The 22,017-nt window shown below is 36.8% G+C and overlaps 1 protein-coding gene across 1 annotated transcript in view; it reads left to right on the top strand.

Moving 5' to 3' along the window:
* The window catches only part of F13A1 (coagulation factor XIII A chain), a 206,373-nt gene that overhangs the window by 73,752 nt on the left and 110,604 nt on the right, over nt 1-22,017 (top strand). Inside the window, exon 4 of the mRNA XM_090269844.1 lies at nt 8,047-8,298. Coding sequence (XP_090125970.1) covers nt 8,047-8,298 — 252 coding nt within the window. The remainder of the gene's footprint in view (nt 1-8,046; nt 8,299-22,017) is intronic.

Here is a 22,017-nt window from a genome sequence, read left to right as displayed (position 1 = left end):
AAAATCAGAGATGAAAGAGGAGAAATAACAACTGACACCAAGGAAATAAAAGGAGTGTAAGAAAATATTATGAACAACTGTTTGCCAACAAACTGTACAAGCTAGATGAAATGGATAAATTTCTAGAAACATAAAATCTTCCACAACTAAGTCTGGAACAATTGGAGAATATGAATAAACAGATTACACCTAGTATAATTGAAACAGTAATAAAAAACACTCCCAACAAACAAAAGCCCTGGACCAGATGACTTCACAGGTGAATTTTACCAAACATTCCTAGAACTAACATCTCTCCTCAAACTATTTCATAAAATTCAAGAGGAGGGTAGACTCCCAAACTCATTTTACGAGGCCAGCATTAACATATTTACAAAACCAGATAAAGATACTACAAAGAAAGAAACTCATAGGCCAATATACCTGATGAACGTAGTTGCTAAAATCCTCAACAAAATATTAGCAAACTGAATACAGCAATGCATCAAAAAAATCATACACCATGATCAAGTAGGATTTATTCTGGGAATGCAAAGTTGGTGTTACGTTTGTAAAACAATAAATGTGCTTCATCACATAAACAAAATAAAGGCTAAGAACCACATGATCATATCAATAGATGCAGAAAAAGCATTTGATAAAATCCAGCACCCATTAATGATAAGAACTTTCAGCAAAGTGGGATTAGAGGGAACATATCTAAACATATAAAGGCCATATATGACAAACCCACTGCCAGCCTCATACTTACCAGGCAAGAACTACAAGCATTCCCCTTAAGATCAGGAACAAGACACAGATGTTCGCTTTCACCTCTATCATTCAACATAGTACTGGAAGTCATGGCCACAGCACTCAGACAAGAAGAAGAAATAAAAAACATCCAAGTTGGGAAGGAAGAAGTAAACTTCTTTGTTTGCAGATGACATAATACTGTACATAGGGAACCCCAAAGGTTACACCAAGAAACTACTAGAACTGATAAATGAATTCAGCAAAAGTAGCAGGATACAAAATTAATATTCAGGAATCAGTTGCATTTTTATATACCAATAGCAAACTAATAGAAAGGGAAGTTAAGAAAACAATCCCATTCACAATTGCTACAAAAAGTATAAAATATCTAGAAATAAACTTAACCAAGGATATAAAAGACCTGTACTTTGGAAATTATAAGACATGGAAGAAAGAAATAGATAAATAAATGGAAGCACATACTGTGCTCATGGATAGGAAGAAGTAACATCATTAAAATGTCCATACCACCCAAAGTGATCCATAGATTCAATACAATCCCTATCAAGATTCTGGTGATGTATTTCACAAAACTAGAAGAAATAATTCAAAGATTAATATGGAACCACAAAAGACCCCTCATAGCAGCAGTGAGCCTGAGAAAGAACAAAGTTGAAGAAATCACGCTGCCTAATATTAAACTATAAGACCATAGTAGTCAAAACAGCATGGTACTGGCATAAAAACAGACATATAGATCAATGGAACAGAATAGAGAACCCAGAAATAAACCCACACCTTTATAGTCAATTACTATTCAACACAGGAAGCAAGCACGTACAATGGGCTAAAGACAGTTTATTCAATAAATGGTTTTGGGAAAATTGGACAAATACTTGCAGAAAGATGAAACTAGAACACCTTCTTACTCCACACACAAGAATAAATTTTAAATCAATCAAAGACTTAAATGTCAGTCTTGAAACCATAAAAATCATAGAAGAAAACATAGGTATCAAAACTTCAGACATTGCTTGTAGAAATATTTTCTCAAATATATCTCCCCAGGCAAGGAAAACAAAAGAAAAAAATAAATAAATGGGGTTCTATCAAACTAAAAATATTTTGCACAGCAAAGGAAATCATCAACAAAATAAAAAGAAACCCACAAAATGGGAGAATGTATTAACCGATGCATCTGATAAGAGGTTAATATCCAAAATTTATAAAGAACTTACAAAACTCAACACTAAAACAACAAACAACCCAACTAAAAACTGGGCAAAGGATCTGAATAGATACTTCTCCAAAGAGGATATACAGATGTCCAACAGACATATGAAAAGATCCTCAACATCACCAATTATCAGATAAATGCAAATTAAAACCATAATGAGATATTTTCTCACCCCTGTCAGAATTGCTATTATCAATAAATCAACAAACAAATGCCGGTGAGGATGTGCAGAAAGGGGAAACCTTTTACACTGTTGTTAGGAATGCAGATTGGAGCAGCCAGTGTGGAAAGCAGTATGGAGAAAAAATTAAAAATGGATCTGCCCTTTGACCCAGCAATCCCACTTCCGGGAATATATCTGAAGGAACCCAAAACACTAATTTGAAAGAACATAAGCACTCCTTTGTTCATTGAGACATTATTTACAGTCACCAAGATATGGAAGCAGCCTAAGTGTCCACCAATAGATGAGTGATAAAACTATGGGACATTTACACAATGGAATGCTACTCAGCTGTAAAAAAAAAAAAAAAGAAGGAAATTTATTCTTTGCAACATTATAGATGGACCTAGAGAACATTATGCTAAGTCAAATAAGCCAGTCAGAGAAAGACAAATACCATATGATTTCACTCATGTGGAATCTAATGAACTAAACTAACAAGGAAAATGGGGATAGACTCATAGATGACAGCTAGTGGAGTCAGGGAAGCTGAGGGCGTGGAGGGATTGAGCAAAAAGAAAAAAGGACTCATGGATAACAGTGTGGTGATTGCTGGGGGGCATGGGGTATGAGGGGACTAAATGGTAATGGAAAAAAATACAATAAAGATTAAATTTTAAAAAAGAAAAGAAAGATCTTTTCTGGGATGTTATATTTCCTGATTCTATTATTCTTGCTCATATTTTTTTAACACTAAATTACACAATTTGGTGAGGGGTGGGAGGCAAAAACAGAAAATCTATCTGGGTATTATACACTTTCAGCAAATGTGTGAATGGTGGTCACCTGCGTAGGACTGTGTTTCACATCCACACTTGGTCCAGGAGAGCTGGCAGGCAGTCATGAGTGTTGATGGATGGCTGTTCGGAGTGCAGCCTGATTGTGGTTTCTTAAATGTGCCACCTCCTGGGGGTGAGAAGGGCTATTTAATGAAATGAAATACTACTCTGTCACAACCTCCTTACTCACAATTCAATCATGGAAAATTCTTCCCCAGTGCTGTCACCGAAATCATTACATTCAGAATTAAACATGGTGTAATAGAGCAGGCGACAATACCCTGAGGTACTATTGACATGTCAGGTCTCACATTAATAATCACCTTTTCCATACAGTGAATATGAAAAGGCCTGCAAACCTGGACTCTTTTTTTCTCCCTCTGAATTAAATGTATTCACCACTTGCTCCTGATTCGCTTCCATACGCTGGTCTGGTGTCACATGGCCTGACCTATCATCAGTGCTGCTCACCCTTCTCCCTTCAGTCACTGACATCACCCTAGGAACCTTCCCAACTCAAATCCCTTGGAGCCTAAGATCCTCTTTGCAGGCTCCTGCCTGCCAGGTCTTCTTTCTCACCACCAGTGCCTAAGCCTTTGGATTCATACTTCTTTCTTATTTACACATCTGCTATCCACCACAGTGTGTCTCCTCACTCTCCTCTTGCTTCATAACCCTCCGGATTATCCCACTTTCTTCTCCCCTTGACTTCCTTCACCTTTGCAATCCCTCCAGCTCCCTCCCCCTTACCTCCGTAGAGGCAGCATGATGCAAGGAAAGGAGAGAACAGCCTTCAGAGTTCACAGACCTTGGTCTGAGCCTTGTCTCCACTCTGCCTAGCTACATGATGTCCTGAAGGTGACAACCTCCTGGAGCATCAGTTTCCTTTCTGTGAAAATTTCCTCATAAGGTGGTTGTAAGGACTTTTATTCCTGTTACTTTATTTCCATCACTATGTGAAAAGCCTTGACAATTTTTACAGCAATAAAATTGAACATCTTAGCTATGTATAGTGAAATCAATAAAAGTTACAACTAACTTGCTATGTCTTCAATGCCCTCTGCGACTATGAGGAATTTAGTTCACAGGCTTTAAGGAAACTAAATGTTGACTTAATAGTAGCGCAGATATTTGTTGTTGGTTTAATAACAAACTTCTCTTTGAATGGAAAAACTAGGGGATGGTATTTTCTTCTTAGGCCCGAGTCTTAGGCTCTGCGTCTATGATAAATTACCCCTTAAGCAACTAAAATGTAAAATTATCTCAGACAAAGTTAACAAAGTTTTACTGTAAGGGCCAGACACTAAACAATTTAGGCATGGCAGACCATATGATCTCTGTCATAGCTACTCAGCTCCGCTGCTGTAGCACAGTAATATACAAATGAATGAGCTGGACTATGTTCCAATAAAACTTTATTTACACAAAGTGAGAAGCTACATTTGGCCCCTGGACAATAGTTAGACAACTCCTGCTCTGGGGCATAGATGGAAATTACGGTGACCATAAATGATTCAGAAAATCAGAAATTATGAGTGATGTACAGGTTTCAGGTGATTCTTCTATGATACTTCTGGAATTATTAAGGCTTTTTCAGTTAATAAGGAATACCAGCACGTGTGTGTGTGTTTTGTGTGTGTGACAGGGTGGCTTGCATACATTCTCCTGACAGAAATATGAGTCAGCTCAAGATTCTGGAACTTGGAATAAACTGACCTTTGAAAGTAAATGGATTTGGGTTCTATAGTTTTGTTGTCCAAACCCATCCTGGGTTCCCGCTCCTGGAGAGAGAAGTCAGAAAGCCAGGGAAAATGAGGAAATAATAATAATAACTGCCAGTTACAAGCTGCCCTTCTCATCATCACCAACTATGAGCACTATTATCCCCATTTTACAGAATAAATGAAGGTTTCACTGAGAAAGGCTGAGTACTTTGCCCACACCCACACAGTGAATGTCAGAGGCAGCTCTCCCTGGCCCACAAAAGCTCCCTTCCCTGGGGCCCCCACCTCTCTTTAGATTTAGAACCAGCAGGGTTTAAATTTCCTCTCCTTTCTTCTATTTTTACTTCCCAGAAGCTGTTTCAAACACAAACAATATCTCCTCAGTTAGCCTATACTGTGTGCCAGGTATGAAGCTTCCAATATATTATAAAATTTACCTTTTTTCTATTTCCAGAACTAAACGGCAAAGAGACAAGAAAATGAAAGCTTAGACAATTAAGAAATCTGCCCAAAGAAGCATCAATAGTTACACATGGAGTCATAACTTGAACATAGTCTTACCAGCTACAAAGTGTTTTCTACACATCTAACTGCTGTGGAGCTTAATGGTTAAACTCACAGGCTCTCAAGCCAGACTAACTGCATTCAAATCTCAATTCCACTACTTACTAGTGGCTCACCTTGAGCCCCATGTAGTCCCAAGACTACCACCTACACACTGTAGCGCGTCATCAGAAAACCATTTTAAAAGCTTTATTATATTTATAATAATATTCATCTTGAATGATGATTAACTGAATGCCCCTAATACATAGCAAAACATTGGGGTTCTAATCCTTTTCTTTGTCTTGCACTTTGCAGATGACCCTATGCCTTAGTTTTCTAATTTGTCAAATTAGAATACTGTAATGATGAAGATTTCCCTCCCATAGTTTGTTATAAGTAATAAAGCAGTAATGGGCAGCTCTATGATCACAGGACTCTGTCTCATTCACTGCTGTTTCCCTAGTACTGAGAAATACTCCTAGCACATAGCAGGCAATATTGTTGCATAAATGAAAGATGTTCAGACAAACTAGTCTTTAAGTTAGGTTATGTCTTGGTTCAAAGACAATTTTTTTTCTGTATAACATGAATTTGGTAGGTCAAATTTAATGAGTCTTTGAAATCATAATTTGTTCTAGTGGAAACTAGTAATTGTCTTTGTTATTTCAATGCTTCCAACAAAAATGTGTGTTAGCACAAAGATGATTCTGAGGCTCATGGCACATAGCACATAGTTTCATATACATTCTCCTAGTTCTTTGCTATTCCCATAGGAGCATTCTTATGTAATTCATTTCCAAATACCTTTCATCCTTTGGGGAGGGTCTAGGTGGAAGAGGGTTTAAGGAGGACAAATGGTAATGGGGAAAAAATACAGTGAAAAACAAACTATTTTTTAAAAGTATTAAAAATATAAAATCTCTTTCATCCTTTTTTTCTTAAAAAATCTTGTCATTATTGCATAGATTTTTATCTCCAAAAGTTTATTTTTACTGAACTTGTGTTGTGTTTAATACCATGTATTTTAAATCCAAACCAGTATTTAGTGACAACAGCTATGTAATAAATGAATTATGGTCCTATTTAGCTGGCAAGATTGATTGCCTTTGTTATCTACACATCAACAGTGAAGGGGGCTGTAGAGGGCAACAATGCCTCCAGAGAAAAAGGCAACCTCATCCCCAGTTGAACACGCACAAAGAGGAGCACGCACAGGATATACTGGGATGAAGGTACATTTGGAACAAACAGCTTTTTAAAGTGGAATTTCGCGCAGCCTTCTTAGAAGATGAGTCCCGTGTAGCCCCAAGAACACCACCTAGACACTGTTGTACCTTGGCAGAAAACCACTTTTATGGCTTTATCATATTTATGATGATATTCATTCTGAGTGGTGATTAACTGATACCCCTAACACATAGCAAAACACTGGGGTTCTAATCTTTCTCCTTGTCTTGCACTGTGTAAATTATTTTCATTAAGATTAAGCATCTCACGGCAGTAACTTATGCAACCACCTCCTCAGAATGCTCTATCTCCAGCAAAATACCTACCAAAGAATACTTTAAAGACCTCAGAAATTGCAGATGCTAAAATGAAGCATTATTTTTGTTTGTTTTAATGGAGTATTCTCTGTGTTTTATATAAAACAATTGAAGTAAGTTTTGCTCTTGAAGTTTCTTCTGCTTGCAATCAAAATAATGTGCAGACATAGTCTGATGTGTATTTTTCTTCAAGTGAAGGAGAATTACATGTTGAATATATTTTGAAAACATGTGCAATGCAAATATTTGTTTCAGTTTAAATTATCAATGCATTTGATTATCCTATAAACTGAACTGTAAATAAAACTGTAAGTAAATGAGTTAAAGAATGCTGTGAGGTTGACTTTCTATAGAGAGTGAAGAATTTGACTTTTCAAGAACCCATTGGTAAAATATAGTTATGAGGTTAACACATGAAATAAGAATTTGGCCCAAAATGGCAGTAATAAAGAGAAATAAGATTTCCCCTGAGATAGCTTATGTATAAAGAATGATGAGCCTGGAAAAATGGTAAAATATAATGATATTTAATCTTCTATTGAAGTAACAGCTAAACATTTGTTATGCATAAGAAATGATGTACAAAGCATCCTTGCTGATGAAGAAAGGAAGAAGGAAAAGGGATTGGTAAAGATCAAATAATTCCAGAGATTGCAAGGCTAGGGAAATAATAAAGCCAAGATTCAAACCTAGATAATTTAGCTCTGAAGCCTGAATTCTTGTCTATGATATGCACCTAAATCATTGAGATTGGCAATAAACACATATTTTGGTATGAAAATGGTCACATATGACCACCTATAAATATAATCCTATTATAGGTAATATAACAAATAATAAAATTATATCCAGAATAATAAAAAAAAATTGCCTTATGTCCTTAAAAAAGCAATTCTAACTTTTTAGTGGGCAGAATTTCAGGAAATGATAACTTCACAGGACCCTATAAACTCCATTTTTGTTTTTTTGCATTCCAGATTAGTTTTTCTGCCTAATTTGAATTCATTGGCTAACCAACCAATAAAAATTCCTATAAATATTGTTACTTTTTTTAGCTAGACATGACAAATATGAGCCTCAAAGAAGTTAAGAAAATAAACTACCATCAGGTAGCTAGTTGGTAGCAGAAATGAAATTCAACCCCATTCTTATGATTTCAAGTATAATAAATTATTTTCCACCTACAGCTAGAAGACGACAAGAGTAGGAACAAAACATGTTTGTGTAATCTACTCAACACTGTACTGTCTTCTCATAGGGCGTTACCCTCAGGAGAACAAGGGAACCTACATCCCAGTTCCTGTCGTTCCGGAACTGCGAAGTGGCAAGTGGGGGGCCAAAGTCATCATGAGAGAGGGCAGGTCTGTCCGGCTGTCCATCCAGTCTTCTCCGGAGTGCATTGTGGGTAAATTCCGCATGTACGTTGCTGTCTGGACCCCTTATGGAATAATCCGCACCAATCGGAACCCAGAAACGGATACATACATTCTCTTCAATCCTTGGTGTGAAGGTAAAAAGCAAGAGTTTTTTTTCTCATAAAAAAATAGTTCATATATTTAAAATGCTTCTCTTTTATTTTTAGTTGTAGCAGAATTATTCTAGAAGACATGTTCCTTTTCTACCTACACTTGTTCCTCATGATTAAAAGACAGAAAATGATGAGAAATTTGTCCTTAATATATATGAGGACAAAACCTGTATGTATGTATGTCTATATGCTCATATATATGTATGTGTGTTTGTGTGTATATAGTTATATATATAATTAATGCTGCTATACATTTATCCCAGGAAATGATTAAAGATTGCCTAAGGATGCACAATTAGTTAATTGTCAGATCATATGTTGATGGCATCACCTCTGTGTTTGCAATTGCTCTGTGAACAAAATAGGCTTGTTAAGCTTGACTTTCAAAACTATAAAGATCCATAATCTGTCCTCAGAAAAATACAATAAAGTTATTCTTGTCCATAGTCAAATAAATTTCTCTATATCTCTAATTCAAGAACAGAAAGCCTTAATGTCTAAAGGATCCTATAAATGTGTTTATATGTATAGTGGATGCAAAGTTCATAAACCATAGCTCTGGATGTGCAAACATGTAGCTTTATTTTAATATAATACAACTTAATCTCTATTGCTGTTTTAAGTCGCTGCAGGAGTTTAACCTAGTTATATTTAAATAAGCTCAGTCAAGTCCAAGGATTTCTATATTAATTCAATTTAAAAACCCAGTCACACACAATATTTTATACCTTTCTCTCTCTGCCCCTGCTTCCATACTGGTGTGGGGCTGATTTTAGTTCCAGAGGCAGTAGTACTGATGGGTGAGGATCCACTTTTAGATCTTGGGAAATAAGTAATAAAACATGTAGAAGCTGACATAGGGCACGAGACTTCTCGCATCATATCTCTCCACACACATTGTTCTCTAAAATCTTCCAAAAATGAGGCAATAGTATTGCTAATTTTGAATGACCCTTGTTTGTGAGAGGTGCATTTGAATCACGGTTGATCTGGACATAAGTAACAAGTGAGCAACAGTGTTTTCTATGCATATATAACATTAACCTATATCCTACTGATCTTTTCTTTGAATTATCTGTTTCAATAGAATTGGCAGATGGCACCCACCACACCTATTATCTTGTACCCAGTAATCTTATCTATGTGACATATTCACTCTTGATGATAACATGTTAACTGGGCCGTGTGCAGTTCAAAGGTGCACTGCTGTTTATAGTAATCTTGTCAGCCAGATAGAAGGCATTCTGCCACTGAGTGAATGGGATGTTATTTACAGGGATGGAAAAGACTGAGGGGAAAAGGCATAGAGACAAACTAATATTTTTAAAATGTTTAGTTAGAGATAACTGATATCAAGGAGAAATGACAAGTAGGTATCCTGATATGTGAATATGGTGATAACAATCAGAGATCATATTTGGGAGTTATCTGCACCAAGGGAAAAAATGTAGATAAAGAAAAAAAGAAGATGTAGTATCAAGTTCTAACTAGCACCAACATTTAAGATTCTGATACAGAAGATACCAGCAAATGAGACTGAGATAGAGGAGTACGTAGGAAGTGGCCTACTGTTAACAAAATTTAATTTTAAAAATCCATACTTAAAAAATAAACAAATTAGGAATTTGTAATGGACTGTCCTTGCATTGCAAAAAGAAAATCATGTAACTATCTAGCATCATAAGTAAGATATTTAAAGAATGATGATTTACCCAAACTTTGGTTTGTTTGCAATTTTCAGGATTATACTGTCTCTGTAAAATAGGATACATGTCTACACGCATTTCAACCTATGTGGACACTCTTCTAGAGGTAGAATGAATTAGTCCTCTTGCCTGGCATATTAACTTTACAGGAGAACTATTCAGGAGGTGGATAGTCTAATAACCTTTCACTACCTTACCTTCAGTTGTACCCATGGTGAGCAGCTTCTGGCTACCTCTGTTTATAAAGAGTCACCTACATGGCCCCAACATTAACTGTTGCAATTCAGAAAATGAGCAAAGGGACCTCACTAGGTATCACTAATTAGAGGAAGGTGAGAATAAAACCAAAGAGGTCAGTTTGAAAGCTGTGGCACAAGGAAAAAATGATAATAGACTAGATTAAAGTGGTGAAACGGAAGACGAGGAGGAAATGGATCAGAGATCTACTTTAGATTTAGAACAGAAAGTACAAAGGGATTAAGCATGGGAGGTGAAGGAGAAGGTGGAGTCAAGAGTTATTCTAGTATCTGGTTTAACCAACTGGGTTGCGATTTACAGAGCTGGGAAGACTGGGAAAAGTGGAGAGGAAGGTCTAGGGGTGAAACTCAAAGTTACATTTAGAAATGTTAATTTGGTGACATCTGTGAGACATCCAAATGAAAGTGTCAAGTAGGCTTCTACATAAGTGAATCCAGAGATCAAAGGAGATGGCTGAGCTAGAGGTGTAAACATGGGCACCACCAGGAACTGGTGATGTTTAAAGGAAGAACAAAAATAGACTTAGTGTCATCAACAATTAAAGAGGAGACAAAAAGGAGGAGTCTAGACTGAGAAGGAGTAGCTGGTGACTGAAAGACATTCAGAAGAGTGTGCTGTCACAGAGCCAGATGTATTGGTTGATTCAAGAAGGCAGCCATTAGCTTCGTTAGCAATGCTGCTGATGAGTTGAATGATAAGGAGACACAGTGGTCATACATTGTATAAATACAGAAGTAAAAATATTGTTTTAGTAGAGAAAGAAGCCGGAAAAGTGGGAATGGGCTGCAGTGTAATGTGAGGTGAGGAAATGGAGATAGCAGGTATTGCCATTTCCTTCAGGAAGACGTTCTGTGAAATGGAGATGGTGATGTGAACATCAAATGAAAATTTCTTAAAGACTTGAGGGAGTAGGCATAATTTTATGGTGATTAAGACAAACCAGGGAAAATGGCTTACTTCCCATAGAGAGGGAGGAGGTTCAAATCCTTGGCTACACTTTGGGACACCTTGGGGAGCTTTAAAAACTATAGATGCTTCGGTCTCTCCATTCAGATATTCTGAGGTAATTTGTTTCAAATGCAGCATGGGTTTTAGGGTACTTAAAAAGCTGTACAGGTCACTCTTGGAGCCAAGGTTGAAAAGCACTAATTTCCAAAATGAAATGCTTGAGTGGGTAGGACCCAGGAAACAGAGGTCTGAATGGCTTGACAGGAGGCATGCCCCATCTGCTACTGTGACAGGAGTAAAGGAGGAGATGGGAGGTCACACAGGTTTTCTATATTTCACTGAATTAAGGAGGATGAAGGAAGATGAGTTTGTTGCCATTCTTGTGATTCTCTTTCTCAGTGAAGTGTAAAGCAAAGTCATCTGTGGAAAACAAGAAGCAAGGAGAGAGAAGACATGAGAGTTGGAAGTGGGAATTGGGCTTATTAGAGAAACAAGGCAGATGGGTCCTCCCTGATACCCAGAACACAGGGAAACTACCACAATCCCCCTAATTCTTTGACCTGTGAAAGCCCAAACATTTCTGTAAATTTCTTGGGGATTTCTGTCCTTATGGCCATCTCTGCCTCTAGGAATCCTATTTCTCCCGGTGCTGACACCTATGCTACCTCAAAACCAACAAATCAGTTCCACAAAACATCTGTAAATGTCTAGAAATTAATCTTAATTTGATGTGGAAGATGAGGGGAGGAAAGATTTATCCTGGTTCTCAAACTTGGAGCACATCAGAATCACCTGGAGGGCTTGTTAAGACAGCTTTCTGAGCAGCATCCTGAGGTTGAGCAGGTCTGGGTTAGGACCTGAGAATTTGCATCTCTAACCATTCCCAGGAGATGCTGATACTGCTGGTCAGGGGCCACACCTAAAGAACCACTGGTTTATGTAATAATCATAAGTCAATAAATACAAAACAAAGGAGAGTATTTTTACATTTAAAATTGTATTGACTCCTCCCTAAACCTAATCCCAGTCTCTCTGTCTCTTACTGCCACTTTGCTTTCCTTTTCTGTTCTTCCTTGTTCTCCAAAATTCACTCCTATCCTCTCTTTGGAGCAAATTCTCATGCGAAGTAGTTCATCCAGCTTTTTATTTTGTTGTTTGGGCTCCTTCAACAGTCAGGCTTTTGTGGATGGCACAGTTTTTGAGACCATTCCATTCCCTCCAGAAAAATTCTGGTGTCAGCTTTTAAGATAACTTTTTATATTCCTATATCAATACTCACTGATATCTCCCAAGGGAATGTTAATGAAATGGGAGATGGAGGTCATCTCCTCATTTCACTCAATGTGTGATTTTTCCAGCCTAGAAGCTAAGGCATAACCCCAAAAGGAGATCTGTATCATGATCCCCACACATACTCAATATATCGTAGCCTGACAATAGCCAGGTTTTGTGCTTACATATGCTAATTCATAACAAGGGACTCTTAGAGATACAGTCTAACAACTGGAAAGTAAAAAGTGAGGGGTTTGACCACTGCCCAAATGGAAAAGATAACAGCAGAGCAAATCAGAAATTGTCAAAAGAGAACAGGATGAGCAAGATACTGAAACACCGCACACTCAATGTGGAAGTGACATCCAAGGTGGCTTAGAACATTTGGTTGAAACTTTCTGGGTACGCACAGTACTTATTGATAAAAGAATGATCAGCTTTTTGCCTGGGGTCCCTTCAGCTTGCTTTACATTTATAGACAGTATATCCTCCTTAATCACTAACTCATTAATGGAGATTAATAGCAATACCACACTAGTGAGGGCAGGGGTGGATGCAGGGAGAATTATTGGCTACCTTTTTCAATTCAGTAGCACCAAATGGGCTTCAGATCCATTCCATGAGGGAGCCCTTCTCCAAGAAGTTGTAGAGAGAATTGTACCCACAAAGGCAGCAGGAATGAGTTGAACAGTTATTTTGACTTAATTCATCTTGGTTTTCTGACCACTCAGAAACTCTAGATTATTGAATGTATTTTACTATTTAAATTCAGATTGTTCTAGAATGGTTGTCTAGCTTTAGTGCTGGACAGTATGTTCTGAAAGATTTAGATGCTCCATACCTCTGCTTTGTACTCTGTTCAGGGCAGTATTTGATTGGTTGATCATCATTTGTTTTCATGGGGTATTTCCTCTCTTGGTGGCTTGTCCCACCACCCCCCGCCACACACACACACACATTCCCTGTCATTGATTTCCTTTAGCTCATTCAGCCTTGTAGCTAGCACCTAGCACAGTGCCTAGTGCATACTTAATGTTTAATGAATATTTGCCACATGGATTTATAATTCCAAATAAATACTTTTTAGGTTCACTCCACCTACCATCACAGATAAGTTGTAAATCTAATTCATACTATACCATTTTGAAAAATGTCAGAAACCTATATGCTGGGGGGGGGGCTGTTTGTGGGAATGTATGTGTGTAGATTTTTCTCTCTCAGCATCTGACACCAAATTAGCACCTGGTATTTTCACATTTTTATTCCATGTCATTTTTGTATTTTCCTTGAAACAAAGAAATCAATTTAATTTAATGTAAAGACATCAACAAATTTCTAACATCTGGATGCTTTTAATAGGCAATAAGTAAATATGACCAGCTTGTTTTTTATTATGAAATTCATCCTTATACTATTTGCTTTGTAATTATTCAAGTCTTTTAGACCATTAAGTATGAAATGGAGTAATTTACCAGAACTGATATTTCTCAGGGTAACAATGATCAACACTCATTTCTCTTGGAAACAAATGCTGGTGATCAGAACCAGAATTCATACCCTCAGACTAGATCCATTCATTTATTCAATCCATAAACATTGAGAGTATGTCTCCCCCCCCACATCTATGACAACATAATTACCCATGGTTAGTACAACAATATTATATATTCATTCACAAATATGAAGGGTCAATGCAGTATTAGGCACTGGGGATATAGCAGTGAAAAAGACTATCTTTGTCCTAAATAGAGCTTCTAGCAAAGGTTTCACAAATGAAATATTAATTTTAAAAAATTACAATGTGAAAAGTACTAAAATAAGCCATGTCACAACAAGATCATGTAATAAAGGCATCTGGCCTAGTTGGGGAGTGGCTTATCTTTGCAAACTCTCTAGCCCCTAGAATAGTGCTTACATACAATAGCAATCAAATAGTTGTTTAATTGAACTTTTATGGAGTTTTAATAAAGTTGCATATATCATTCTTCCTACTGTCCGAATCATTACAGGCTCATTCATCTTTTTTATACCAAGTGTGTATCATTCAGTGTGACATTGCAATCACAAGGGATCCCAGAAAGCATAAAGTAAGCATTCTTTTCAATGGCCTATAGGTGACCCCCCAATCAAGGACCAAAGCTGTTTATGAGATGTTTCTGGAAGAAACAAGTTTGGAAAGATCTAATCCAAAATCACATTAACCCGCCAATTTTTGTGCTTTGCAAGTCCTTATATGTGTTGTTTTTTTATACTCTTCAAAGAATACCCATAGTCAGTATCTCTCTGCATTGTGTGCTTAGGAAAGCAGGACCCTTCTTCTCATTCAGCTTAGCATGGTGCTAGGCACTGAGTTAGTGCTCAGTGAATGTTTACTTAATTGAATTGATGACCATTAGTCTCATATTTCAAGAAAAAATACTGACTCTAGCATTACAAAAATTTGTCAAGATCACATAGAAAATTAGGAACCAAGCTAGGGCTAAAACTTGGATATCTTGGTTCAGTAACGATAAGCATTTTTTTTTTTTAAACCAGAACCATGGCTGTCCTGTCTTGTGTGACATGAGAAACAAGAAGTACATGCCAGTCAGAAAGCTTCTATAATGTTCTAACCAGCATTGCAAAGTCCTGCCATTAAATATAAATAAAAATAAAACCCGGTTGATAGCTATAAGATCAAACAAAAATTCCGTTAAAAAATAAATAAATCAATAAAAAGTAAGCATGCCAGCAGGGGAACAACTCCCTTTGAGGATTCATGCTAAGTAAAGAACCTTGACATTCTCTGCCGAATTGCTTCATGAATATCTTCTGAAAATATTTGAGTATACTGAAAAGTCCTTAACCAGCAAAACTGGCAAATTAACACAAATCAAATAAACTTTTCAAGCTGATCTGAGCTATAATGTAATGCAACATGTTTGCAAGGAATGTAAATGGACCCACTTGCCTCTGTTTTATGGATTCATTCCATTTGAGTTAATAGGAACAAAGGCAGGCCTCTAGAATGTATTTAACTATTTTAGGAAGACAGTGGCTTTAGAAACTTTCAGAAAAAAAAGGAAGCACAGACTCTAGAAATGCTATTTCTTAATATGCTCCAGTGGACACAAAGTTATTCCCAACATGCCTGCAGCACACAGCCTGCTGGAGTTCGCCATCTTTTCTGATTTACTTTGAGATGGAAAATCATATCATGATGACACCAATCTGGAATCCCATTTGCTCTGCAGATGAAGCCACTCCCTCTAAGAGTGACAGCACTCGCCCAGCATAAGTCTTCCCTCTGTCTTTAGTGATGTTCAGCTTTTATATAAAAGGGGGGCAAGTAGAAGTTGTTCCTAATCCCCTCAATCAAAATTTCTCCCTTCACTATAAAGGTGACACGTTTTGCTTTTTTGAAGGGACCAAACCATTATTTCTTCTAAAGGATTAGATACAAAACCAAAGTAATTTAGACCGACAGGCAGTCTTTTCAGAGATAACTTGGAATTTCTGGCCACAATAGTTTTCTTTGATCCCTGAGTTCACTCTGCTAGGCTTGACTTCAATGACTTTGAAATGGGACTTGCTTTAAATTTAAAATAGCATGTAAATAAGCAAAAAAAAAAAAAAAAAGAGAAATAAAGATATTTTCCAACCCAAGTAGTGATGAATAACCCTCTTTCCCCCAAAGGTGTTATACAGATACTAAAATCAATAGGCTCAGCATTCATTTCCACATATTTGTTGTAAACTCTTACTTTCTCTGGGTGGGAAAGCAAGTGGTAATTTCCAAGGGTACCTGAAATCAGCCTTATAACTGAATCACAAAATTTCTGAGCACACAATGTTCTTTTTTAAACTACCTCTCTATCCACCCCCCCCCCCCGAAAAGCATTAAAATGAATGAGATCATTCTTGTTTACTACTTGCCTCGTGTTAGTCATCAGGAGGGTCATTATTTACAAGGCATAGGGAAGGTCTCTTCTGGTGGCAGAGCTGCTGGGTACAGTTGATGGAGGTATCATCCCGTGCTCACCAAAGGCACATATGGAGTCTGTTTTCCTGTTGAGTTTTATGCTGGTGGTTGTTTGCCAGAGGTTACTTAGGATCAAGGAGTTGTCAGTAATAGGTCCGTGGTGCTGCCTCTCCAACTCCATGAGCTATTTAGACCTAGCTTCCCCTGTCAGTTCTCATTTATTTGAGAAGTATAGCTCCTAATCACCACACTTAAAAGTGCACACACACACACACCTGCTTTCTAACACAAAGTTGTTGGCTTCCTAGAACACTGAGTTATTGATCAGTTTGTTTTTCCTCTTAGTAGCATCCTCTAATTTGACTAAGTAGAGAATAAGTTTTCCCCTGGATTTAGTAAAACCCCACTATGCCTCTAACACTAACCAAATTTTTAAAAACAGGAAGAAAGAACCCCAGAAAGCCAACAACAAAATTCTTCAGAGCCAAGTGATTAAGTTTTCCTATTTTTGTTAGCCTATCAAACATAGAAAGTTTTTTTGAGTTTCCATGGTGATTTTTTTATACAAGCTTCAGACAACTATATTTTAAAGTGATAGGTCTGAATAAAAATGGGAAATAAAGCAGTACTTTCCACCTCAATCTTCTTTTAAAATCATAAATAAATTTAAAATAAAAATCAAGGCTTCCCATTCAACTTCCTTGCCTTGTTGAGGATTCATGATTATGCCCACCCATTTTCAGGGAAGATTTACTTCAGCTGCCAGAACAAAAGAGGTTGCCTTCTCTTGACTACAGAAGTCCTCCCAATTCATAGTGTGTGACCTAAATTTATAACTTCACATCAATAGTAATGAAAACCCAAAGGTAAATCCTTTCTTTTCATGGATTTCTCTCTCACTCACCAAGCTCCAGACATCCCTCCCCTCTCCCATTCTAACAGGAGGCATTTATGGTACTGTGTTCCCAGGCACTCTGCGCTGGGTGCTGGGGCTACAATCGTCTACCCGCTCAGACTCAAAGAGTCACAATCCACCTGGAAGACAGAGTAGTAGTCAAATCTTGGCTTCACCTTTTACTAGTACTGTGGCCTTGGGAAAGTTACTTTACTTCTCTGTTCTTCAGTTTCTTCGTCTATAAAATGGGGATTAGATAATACCTTTCTCTCAGGGTTGTTATGAGTTTTAATGAGTTTATTTGTTTTCTTGTGCTGCACTTAGAAAGTTCTGGGCACATAGTAAATACTGAACACATGTTTGTTCAAAAAATAAGTCACAGAGCAGCCTCCTTCTTGTAGGATGGCTGTTGCCACAGCATCCATAGGACCTCTAAGAGAACAAGGCTTAATCCAACCTGTGCTGGTAAACAAAGGGTTCAGGGAGTCTTAAAGTAGAAAAGTTATTATTAGGTTATGATAATTTTAAAAAGTACAACCATATTGCTCTTGAAGAAAAATTAATACATAAAAGTTGAATTTGGTAACCTCTTATTAAATTGGTAGTTTCACTTAAATGCAACCACATTTAAAAAAAATTTTTTTTTTCTGATGATGAAAGTCTTACAGAAATAAAAATAATGAAAACAAAAAGAACTCAGAGATCTACAAATCAGAGACACTTAATATTTTGGTATATTTTCATCTACTTAATGTATTTTTGAATGTTTTAATTTTTAATTCCTAATTAATTGAATACATTGTCTTTTTCAAATATACACACATGTACTCATATATAGGATTCAAAGTGGACTTTCCTTTTTTACCATTCAGACCTAGAGAATCTCCAGAGAAAACCAACTTTAACTGTGTATATTGTTCTGGATACTTTGCCATAATGTTATGTATCAGTGTCTATATATATATGTGTGTGTGTATATACACACACACACACACACACACAGATATATGTGTATATATGTATATATATACACACGTGTGTATATATGGGTATATGTGTGTGTACATAGAAATATATATATATGTGGTTGGTGCAAAAATAATGTCCGGCTTCAAGGTCTATTTTAAAAATGAAAAGGCCCATGATTATGAAAATATTTATTCATTAACATAACCTCCTTTGCTTTCTAGAACCTCATTCCACCTGTCAACTAGCTTATAAATGCCACTCACGTAAAATTCTTTAGGTTTGAAGCAAGATATGAATCCAACTCATTTTCAACCTTTTCTCTTGATGTCAACCGGAGACCATCAAAATGGTTCTGTAGTCCCCAAAACAAGTGATAATCAGAAGGAGCAAGGTCATGAGAATATGGAGAATGAAGCAATATTTCCCAACCAAGCTCTTACAAAAAATTTTTGGTGAATCGAGCCATGTGAGGACGAGCATTATCGTAATGGAAGATGACACCTTTTCTGTTGACTAAGGAAGGTCACTTTTGGTTCAAAGCTGCTTTCAAACGATGAAGTTGTTCACAGTAAAGATTAGCAGTAATTGTTTGATTGTTGTCTAACAGTTCATAATGGACAAATCCTCCTATATCCCACCATACACTCAACATGATCTTCTTTGGATGAAGTCCTCCTCTTGGTTGTTGAACTCTTCTTCCTCCTCGACTGATCCACAGTTGGAGGCATTTAACGTTATGGTAAAGGATCCACTTCTCAGCACCTGTAACAAGTCTGCCTAAAAATGGTGGCTGAAGGTGTCGCGGAAGCAATGATTCACAACAAGCAACACGCTGTTGCAGATTCTCTGGAGACAGTTCGTGTGGGACCCATTTCCTAACTACTGAAACCTTTCCTATCCTTATGGTGTAGCATGGTTGTATGGACTACGTTAAATTGTTCTGCAAGTTCCCTAGAGGTAATGGTGGGGTTTTCTGTGACAACAGCTTTCAACACTTCAGAATCAAGTTTTTTCGGACGACCCTCTTTTGGCTCATTTTTCAAACTGAAATCCCCACTTCAGAAATGGGAAAACCACCTCCTGCAACTTCTTTCAGTCACTGCATCATCCCCATAAGTGCTCTGAATAGACTTTGCTGCTGTACTTGCATTGGCACCTTTTGAAACTTATAGAGTAAAACATTTCTATTTTATTTACATATTTAGATTTTATTTACATTTAGAGAGAGGGGAGGAGAGGGAGAAGGAAAAGGAGAGAAACATCAATATGTGGTTGCCTTTCACAAACCCCCAACTAGGGACCTGGCCCACAACCCAGCTGTGTGCTCTGACTGTGAATCAAACCATTGACCCTTTGGTTTGCAGGCTGACACTCCACTGAGCTGTACCAGTCAGGGCTTAGGGTAAAACACTTCTAATGTGGTCTTTGGATGGGATGAACATAAATGCAAATATTGCAGACAATTATGAACAATACTTCGATAATCTGAAAAAATAAGGTATACAGTAGTCACTGTGGCATCAAAAAATTATAAGAAAAGGCACAAATTTAATAAATACTATCTAAAACTTTCTTTTAAAAAAGTCAGACATTACTTTTGCACCAACCTATACATCTATAGAGTCTGGATTTTTTAACAACAAATGGGATTGTGTTATGCATGTTACTCTACCTTACTTTCTTGTACAATATATATTAGAAACTTTTCAATATCAGTACATAATATTCTTTTTAATGACTGATGGAAATGGTTGTATCCATAATTGATATGGCCTTTTATTTACAAATATTTATATTGCTTCTCATTTTCACTACAGCACACCATGCTATATTAAATGTCTCACAAACATTTTGTACAAATGTATTTCTGTAAATAGATACGTACCTGGAAATAGCATTGCCTGGTCAAAGTGAATTCACATTTTAGATTTGCATATATACTGTCACATTACCCTTAAAAAAGGCTGCAATATTTTATAACACAGCCACAGTACTTGGGAGTTTCCACTTCTTCATGCACTCATTGGAACTAGGTGTTACTATTTGTTTTAAAATTTGCCAACATAGTAGGCAGAATATATTTCATGGTTTAGTCTGTATGTCTTTAATTATTAGTGAACTTTAATATCTTTATATATTTTAATATATTTATTGAATGTTATATTTCTCAACTTGTACATTTTTGGAGCAATTTATGTGAATTAAGGAGTGGAAGAAGGAGACACACATGTGACTCTTAAATCTACCAGTAAATTGTGTATATAGTGAAAAAAAGAGATCTAACTGAATGCTCTTCTCACATGTATAGCCAGTTGTCAAAACATCACTTATTGATCAGATCTGTCTTGTCTTAACTACTGCTTTTAAATGCCATCTGTATCATATACTGAGACTAAATATATATCTAGCTCTATTCTTATATTTACCTATTACTGTGCCAAAATCTGTTTTAATTACAGCTTTGTTTTAATTAGCTCCATAAGAAAAAAAGAAAATCTTACTGGCATACAAAAATAAGCATTTACTCCCATGGCTCCTGGACTTAGCTGTGGTTGGGCTAGAGTAGATGGAGCTTGATTGGCTAGCTCTGCTTCAGGTAAGAGGAGCTGGAGACACTTTACCCCTCACTGCATGGTTGTGGAAGTGCTCTGCTCCACTTGAGTCTCATCCTCCTATGTCTAGTGGGCTTGCTCATGGTGCTCTCAAAACTTCAAGAGCACATGCTTAATTGTACATGCACATTTCAAGCCCTTACTTGCATCACTTCTACTAACACTTCTCTAACCAAAGTAAGCCCAAAGTTTTTCTCTGCCTTTTCAGAGAAAAATAGCTAGTTACATAGCAAAAGGCATGAATACAGGAATGAGTGTATTAAGGTCAAAAGTTCAATTTACCATGAGAGAAGCTCCCAAATTTTCTTTTCTTTTTTTTTTTTTTTTTTTTTTTTTTTTTTTACTTTTTGGCTATTTTTTTCACACTGTCTTTTCAGATATACTATTTTTTTCAATTACAGTTGATAGCCAATGTTATCTGATACTAGTGGCAAGTGTATAGTGTAGTAGTTAGACATTTATATAACTTACAAAGTGATCACCCTAATAATGTCTAGCACTAACCTGATACCATACATAGTTATTACAATCTTAATGACTATATTTTCTATGCTGTACTTTATATTATTACAACTATTTTGTAACTACCAATTTGCACTTCTTAATCCTTTCACTTTTTCAAGCCACCGTCCAACACCCCTCCCATCCAGCAATCATCAATTTGTTCTCTATCTATAAGTCAGTTCCTGTTTTGTTTGCTCATTTATTTTGTTCCTTAGTTTTTATATATAACTGAAATCATATGGTATTTGACTTTCTCTGTCTGACTTACTTCACTTAGCTAATACCCTCCAGGTCCATCCATCCATGCAGTCTCAAATGGAGTAATGTCTGTTTAGGTCCTCTGCCCATTTTTGACTTGGATTGTTTGAGTTCCTTTGGTGTTAAGTTGTGTGAGTTGTTTAAAAATGTTGGATATTAACCCCTTACTGGGTGTATCATTGGTGAATATGTTCTCCCATTCAGTAGGCTGTCTTTCCATTTTGTTGATGGTTTCTTTTGCTGTGCAAAAACTTTTTAGTTTAATGTAGTCCCATGTGTTCATTCTTCCTTTTTTTCCCTTGCCTTAGGAGATGTATC

This window comes from Furipterus horrens, unplaced genomic scaffold, assembly GCF_987537825.1.
Source record: "Furipterus horrens unplaced genomic scaffold, mFurHor1.1.pri manual_scaffold_3, whole genome shotgun sequence".
Lineage (NCBI taxonomy): Eukaryota > Metazoa > Chordata > Mammalia > Chiroptera > Furipteridae > Furipterus > Furipterus horrens.
Note: the sequence above shows the minus strand (reverse complement) of the source record. Positions and strands in the feature narration are given on the sequence as shown.